Source organism: Saimiri boliviensis, chromosome 1 (genome assembly GCF_048565385.1).
Source record: "Saimiri boliviensis isolate mSaiBol1 chromosome 1, mSaiBol1.pri, whole genome shotgun sequence".
In the NCBI taxonomy this organism is placed as follows: Eukaryota; Metazoa; Chordata; class Mammalia; order Primates; family Cebidae; genus Saimiri; species Saimiri boliviensis.
In genome coordinates, this window is record NC_133449.1 from 167,712,260 (window position 1) to 167,719,622 (window position 7,363).

Consider the following 7,363-nt stretch of genomic DNA (forward strand, 5'->3'; position numbering starts at 1 on the left):
ATTCCAAAAATGAGCCAGGCATAGTGGCAGCTGCCACTAATCTCAGATATTCAGGAGGCTGAAGCAGGAGAATCACTTGAACCCACGTGGCAGAGGTTGCAGTGAACAGAGATTGTGCCACTGCACTCCAGCCTGGGCAATAAAATGAGATTCCATCTCAAAAAAAAGAAAAAATAATAATTCCTACTGAGATATATTGAAACTTGTTTTGTAATTATCCGCTTCTTTGGACTATTTGTTGAAATAGTGACTGAAGCTTAAAAGTAGTTACCAAACAGCTCAATTGTAGATACCTTGGGTTTTCACACCTCTTCTTTTTTTTTTTTTTTGAGACGGAGTTTCGCTCTTGTTACCCAGGCTGAAGTGCAATGGCGCGATCTCGGCTCACCGCAACCTCCGCCTCCTGGGCTCAGGCAATTCTCCTGCCTCAGCCTCCTAAGTAGCTGGGATTACAGGCACAGGCCACCACGCCCAGCTAGTTTTTTGTATTTTTAGTAGAGACGGGGTTTCACCATGTTGACCAGGATGGTCTTGATCTCTCGACCTCTTGATCCACCTGCCTTGGCCTCCCAAAGTGCTGGGATTACAGGCTTGAGCCACCGCGCCTGGCCGGGTTTTCACACCTCTTATAAGTTAACTATAGTTATTCAATCATTAGACATGTTCTCTCTTGACTAAATGATTAAATGTAATCTTTTAATTTTGGAAATGATTCAGCTTCTTGGCTGTGTATCACTTTTATTAAAAAATGTAACAGCTCTTGGGCTGAGCGCGGTGGATCACGAGGTCAACAGATCGAGACCATCCTGGTCAACAAGGTGAAACCCCGTCTCTACTAAAAATATAAAAATCAGGTGGGCATGGTGGTGCAAGCCTGTAGTCCCAGCTACTCAGGTGGCTGAGGCAGGAGAATTGCTTGAACCCAGGAGGCGGAGGTTGCGGTGAGCCAAGATCATGCCACTGCCCTCCAGCCTGGGTAACGAGCAAAACTCCGCCTCAAAAAAAAAGAAAAAAAGTAACAGCTTTTTGCCATTGTATGTCTCTTGCCATCTGTAGATGAAGAAAGAATGGTGATTATTTGCAGTGGTAGCACCAATATAGTACAAATATAGTACAAATATTTTTATATGCTTTGTTTTTAAGCTGTTTGGGGTCAAAAACTATATGTATTGCCAAGAAGAATACGGAAAAAATATAAAAGATTGCCAGGTGCTTGTGGCTCCTTTTATTATTTCTTTGTATTTTAAAGAAACTTTACTATTAAGCAATACAGTAACTTGCTAATGGTAAATTGATACTTTTTTTTTTTTTTTTTTTTTTTTTTTGGAGACGGAGTCTTGCTCAGTCGCCCATGCTGGAGTGCAGTGATGTGATCTCAGCTCACTGTAATCTCCGCCTCCGGGGTTCAAGCAGTTCTGCCTCAGCCTCCTGAGTACCTGGGATTACAGGCACACAGCACCATACCTGGCTGATTTTTGTATTTTTAGTAAAGACAGGATTTCACCATGTTGGTTGGGCTAGAACTGATAATTTCTTTCTTTTTTTTTTTTTTTTTTTTTTTTTTTTTTTTGAGGCAGAGTTTCGCTCTTGTTACACAGGCTGGAGTGCAATGGCGCGATCTCGGCTCACCGCAACCTCCGCCTCCTGGGTTCAGGCAATTCTCCCGCCTCAGCCTCCTGAATAGCTGGGATGACAGGCACGTGCCACCATGCCCAGCTAATTTTTTGTATTTTTAGTAGTGACGGGGTTTCACCTTGTTGACCAGGATGGTCTCGATCTCTTGACCTCGTGATCCACCCGCCTCGGCCTCCCAAAGTGCTGGGATTACAGGCTTGAGCCACCGCGCCCGGCCGTGGGTTATGTTTTTCATTTTCTTTAAAGGAAATAATGGCTTCTAATTCTTACTGTTTTCCATTAACTATATAAAGTTGATAAATTCCAATGAGATGAAAAGAAACTTTGGAAATTTTAGATTCGATTTTTTTAATATGTCTTTTGTACTTTCATTTGTGTTTTAACGGTGCTCCAGTGTCTAGAGACTCTAGAAGTCAGTTTTAATGGCAGGCTTCAGCGAGCTACACTTGTGGCTCATTTATCTGCTTTTGTAAGGTTTTGCTAGAACCCACAGCCATAATCATTTATGTGTCATCTATATTTATTTTAGTTTATAACTGAGTGCTGGATTGAGTCATTGCAAGAAAGACTGAATGGCTCAGTAAGTCTAAAATATTTACTGCTGGCCTTGCAAGAAAGTGTTTGTTTAGCTGATTTAATGAGTAGTGCATTGATGCCGGACGTGGTAGCTCATGCCTGTAATCCCAGCACTTTGGGAGGCCAAGGTGGGCCGATCACCTGAGGTCAAGAGTTTGAGACTTGCATAGCCAACATGGTGAAACCCCATCTCTACCAAAAGTACAAAAAAATTAGCTGGGCGTGGTGGTCCTTGCCTGTAATACCAGTTACTCGGGAGGCTGAGGCAGGGGATTGCTTGAACCTGGCAGGTGGAGGTTGCAGTGAGCTGAGATCACGCCACGGTACTCTAGCCTGGGACTCTGTCTCAAGAAATGAAAAGCATTGAATAAAAATGCATGTCATTTAAACCAATAGTTGTTCTTGGGGATAGTGTCAGTTAATTGTGACTTGTCATGTTTTGTCATCTCTAAAAATTAGGGTTAATTACAACATTTGAAATACCCATTTTTCACATTTTACCACCTTTTTCCCATGCCTTAATGTAATGTCCTCAAACAGTTTTTATATACTAATAAGGATTAACCAATTGTTGAAAATATTGACAAAATGATAGTTTAAGTCCCTAAACTTGGATATATAGGATATTTTATTTTGGAAGTAATCTATTTTGCCATGTTTCTCTTAGGTGACTTAATTGCTGTAATTCTTTTTATTTTTAGAAATTTCTGAATAAATTGGCAGAAGAACGCAGACAGAAGAAGGAAACTTAAGATGTGCAAGAAGATTAAATGACTTCAAAGAAAATAATGGTTCTTTGTTTTTAATGTTAACCTTTTTTAAATACAATACTGATAGTTAGAAAAAAATTATTGTACTCTTTTGTTTTAGTGGAGAAATAATAGATGTCTGTTCATGTGTTAAGTGTTATAGCAAAAAAAAAAAAAAATGCATACAGTTAAGTTAATGAATAGCTTTTGTTTTATCAGAATGGCAACAGACCGAAGTACTTTGTAGAGATTGACTTTGTAAGCTAATACTTAAGACAACTTGCACCACTAAGAAAAAAATGTAGAACCGTTTGGAAAAATGAAATTTAGTAGTTCCAAGTTTCAAAGAAATGTCAACATTTTGTTCCATTCAATAAAGAACAAAATTGATAGTATTTTTATTACTTTCATCTGAAACATTCCATATTTTAATCTGAGCCTTGCAGATTTTTCATTTGGAGTTTGAACCTGTTTTGGTGCATTTCATTTTTGGAGAACTTCATTAATGTGAGATTGGCAATTCAGATGCAGGTGCAGTTTTCTGTTGATGTCATGCTGTTGTTTAGGTAATAAGAAATATTAAGTAATTGGCTTTAGATTTTGTAATTTTTTTCCCTGAGTTCCTGCTAGATTTTGTATTCTAGTAGTCAATGTATTTTCAGTGAAATGTAAAAATATTCCCGTTCTCTTTGACCAGTATTAATTTTTGAGATCTTATTGCTTGTCACTTGAATCCCATAATTGTCATACATCTCTGGTATAAGCAACATTTAATTTCTGAAGTGTGTAGACCATCTCTTCATATTTTCAAGATGTAATTTTACATTTCTGCATTTTAAAAACAGTTTGGCCATAATCCTAGATGCACGCTTCTAATTCATGTACCTGCACATGTGACCTTTGTGAACAGAAATTTGCATGTATAATTTGTGTTTACTTGTAACTTTCTGGTTATATACTGCTTATATCTGTGGATTCAAGTTACTGAAGTGAATACCAATAAAAAAAAAAACCTTAGGCCATGTTCATTGGTTATACATGTTTGGAATGTTAACCAACATATTTGTCAGTTGTGGTTTTTATTCATTCTTAAACTTTGTGCATGCTTTAACAGTTGATTACTTTTAAATCTATAGCTAGTGCTCTAAAGACTGCTGCTGCCGCTAAAGACCTAAGTGTTAAAAATTTTGGTGCTGGTGGATTTCTTGTTCCTGTTACATAATTAAAAGTGAGACCATTCGTAGTCTTTAAAAAAACCTTATGAATTAGAAATGCTACAGGTGAACAAATAGCAAAAGTGTCTTGTGTTTAGACGTGTTGGTGCCTAACAGTACAATTGGAAATAATATGGATGAACAAGAGTTAGTTGTGCCAGCCTTTCAGAATAATTATGTGGGGATTCTTGGTATATTGGATTATATATTGTAAACTATTTGTTTTTTCTTCCCTGACACAGGGTCTTGCTCTGTCACCCAGACTGGAGTGCAGTGGCACAGTCAGCTCACTGCAGCCTCAGCCTCAGCTTCTCAGGCTCAAGTGATTTTCTACCTCAGCCTCCTGAGTAGCTGGGACTACAGGCTCATGCCACTTTTGCCTGGCTAATTTTTGTTTTTTTGTGTGTAGATTGGGCTTTCCCATGTTGCCCAAGTGATCCGCTCACCTCAGCCTCCCAAAGTTCTGGAACTGTAGGCCTGAGCCACCGTGACTGGCCAAAAAACAAAAGTTTTAATTTTGAAAAATTGACAAGAACAGGATAGGCATTGTCTTTCAAATGTTCAGACCCAAATGTATTATATTTCAAATAGTTGGATATATCTTATGGTCTCTCCCATTCAAAGGCAGGTGATGATTTTAATGTGACATGCACAAAAAATCCTTGCCAGTTTACTTCTGCAATTTAATTTTAGCCTTTACTAATTTTACCCACTTCTGTTTAATTCCAATTTTAACTAACAGCAGCTACAGAAAGCATTATATGCACAGTGGAGTTCTTCAGTGTTTCCTGTCGTTGATGGCTTTTTCATAGCTTCTACTTTGCTGGATTTAGCAAGTTGAAGGAAAGAATGCTTTGTTTACTTTATTGTCTGCATATGAGAGTATTTAGAAGTCAGAAATCGTAGATAAGCTGTTAGTGATAAATCTGTAAAAGCCATATCTCAGATTATGACGAACCTCTACTTTTTTCATGAATTTCTCCTCAGAAAGACAAACCTCTACTTAAATTTGCTGTTAACATTTTTCCTACAGATATTTCAGCCCCTAGTTTAACCTTACATTATCCTACAAAAGTGAATGAAACTTTTAGAAATACCTTGAGTTTGTTTTACAATACTTCATACTTGACCCATTGCTGGTAAATTTGGGGTCTGAGCATGTCCTTTATAAGACTTCAGTTGGATAGCTTTTAATACTGCCTTGAGGATCCTAAAAATAAGATTATTTGAAATAATGTTATACTGAAGATTATGAATTTCCAACCATGTGTGCACATTGATACCTTGAGACTTTTTTCTTGAAACTTTTCTCGCCCAGGCTGGTGTGAAGTGGCGTGATCTCTGTTCACTTCTCCTGCTTCAGCCTCAACCTTGGACTACAGGCACATGCCACCATGCCTGGCTAATTTTTTTATTTTTTATTTATTCATTATTTATTTATTTTGAGACGGAGTTTCACTCTTGTCACCCAGGCTGGAGTGCAATGGCGTGATCTCGGCTCACCGCAACCTCCGCCTCCTGGGTTCAGGCAATTCTGCCTCAGCCTCCCGAGTAGCTGGGACTACAGGCACGCGTCACCATGCCCAGCTAATTTTTTGTATTTTTAGTAGAGACGGGGTTTCACCATGTTGACCAGGATGGTCTCAATCTCTTGACCTCGTGAGCCACTGCGCCCGGCCTTTTTATTTTTTTAGTAGAGATGGGGTTTCATTATATTGACCAGGCTGGTCTCAAACTCCTGGCGTCAAGTGATCTGCCTGGCCTGCCAAAGTGCTGGGATTATAGGCGTGAGCCATGGCCATGGCACCCAGCCCCTCCAGTGATTATAAGTGGTATCATTCATTCTGAGGTACTTTTTAGAAGTAGCCATTATTAGAATTTCCTAACGACAGGTTACACCTTTTTTTTTTAAGGTTATGGGGACTGGAAAAGGAAATCGTGAACTATTGAGTGTTGCGGCAGGTATTATACAGGGGGAAGAGTGTACTTCATTTTTTACTTTAGCTTTATTGACTGGATTTTTTTGTCAGCCTAAAGATTGTGACAAAAGCAGCTTATAGTATGTAATAAAGTCTGCTGTAACTGCAGAGCAGCATATACGCTGTTTAATATAACTTGCATTAGGACAGAAGCACCTCTGGATATAGTCAGTTGATTGCCTTCCATGGTAGATAAAGTTTAATGTAGCTGAAAGCCTGGGTATTCAGTGTTGAATGAGTTTGAGGTGGTTTTATACCCTGTCAAAGGACCCTCCTCATTGTTGAGCTAGCTGAGTTTGAAGCACCCTCCCACTTTGATCCTTAAGCGATAAGGTCAAGATTCTTAGTCAACACTGGTGCCCAAACGGGAATATTTTTCCCTTTAGAACCAATGGTTTTCAAATATTTGCCTGAATTAAATTTACCTACAGGTTAAAGCATTACTCACTGCCTGCCAGATTTTTAAACAGTAAGTTTGGGTTGGGTACTGATGATTGCTCGCTGCCTGCCAGATTTTTAAACAGTAAGTTTGGGTTGGGTACTGATGATTTGCTTTTTTCTTTTTTTTTTTTCTTTTCTTTTTTTTTTTTTTTTTTTTTTTTTGAGACATCTTGCTTTGTCACCAGGCTGGAGTGCAACCTCCAGCTCACTGCAACCTCCCCCTCCCAGGTTCAAGCAATTCTGCCTCAGCCTCCCTAGTAGCTGGGATTACAGGCACTCACCACCACACCCACCTAATTTTGGTATTTTTAGTAGAGTCGGGGTTTCACCATCTTGTCGAGGATGGTCTCCACCTCTTGACTTTGACTTTGTGATCTCCCTGCCTCAGCCTCCCAAAGTCCTGGGATTACTGGGCGTGAGCCACTGCACCCAACCAGTTTGCATTTTTGAGAGCTTGTTTGGATGTTCTCACCGGAGTTCAGCTACTTGTATATGGAAGACTTGTCCTCCTCTATTGGGGATGGTTGTCCTTTTCAACACACCACGCAGCGTCGGGAGGGGCACACTGGGACCCATGAGGAAGGAAGGGGGCAGCTGTCCAGCCAGCCAGATCAGCCAAATCAACCCTGGCAATCAGCAGGGTAACAGATAGCGCAGCCAGATCACCCTCACATCCAATAATTTGCATTTTTAACAAGTTCCTAGGTGATTGCAGTGTCAGATCAAGCTTTTTTGAGAACTTCAACTGAAGATGTGTTGGTGGTAGGTC

General features: G+C 39.6%; 1 protein-coding gene across 8 annotated transcripts in view; it reads left to right on the plus strand.

Moving 5' to 3' along the window:
* Positions 1-4,018, plus strand: part of MATR3 (matrin 3) — a 42,743-nt gene extending 38,725 nt beyond the window's left edge. For all 8 annotated transcript variants that reach the window (XM_074380055.1, XM_010344482.3, XM_003933925.4 and 5 more), the window contains one exon: positions 2,913-4,018. In XM_074380055.1, coding sequence (XP_074236156.1) covers positions 2,913-2,963 — 51 coding nt within the window. In that variant the 3' untranslated portion in view covers positions 2,964-4,018. The remainder of the gene's footprint in view (positions 1-2,912) is intronic.
* The last annotated feature ends 3,345 nt before the right edge of the window (positions 4,019-7,363 follow it).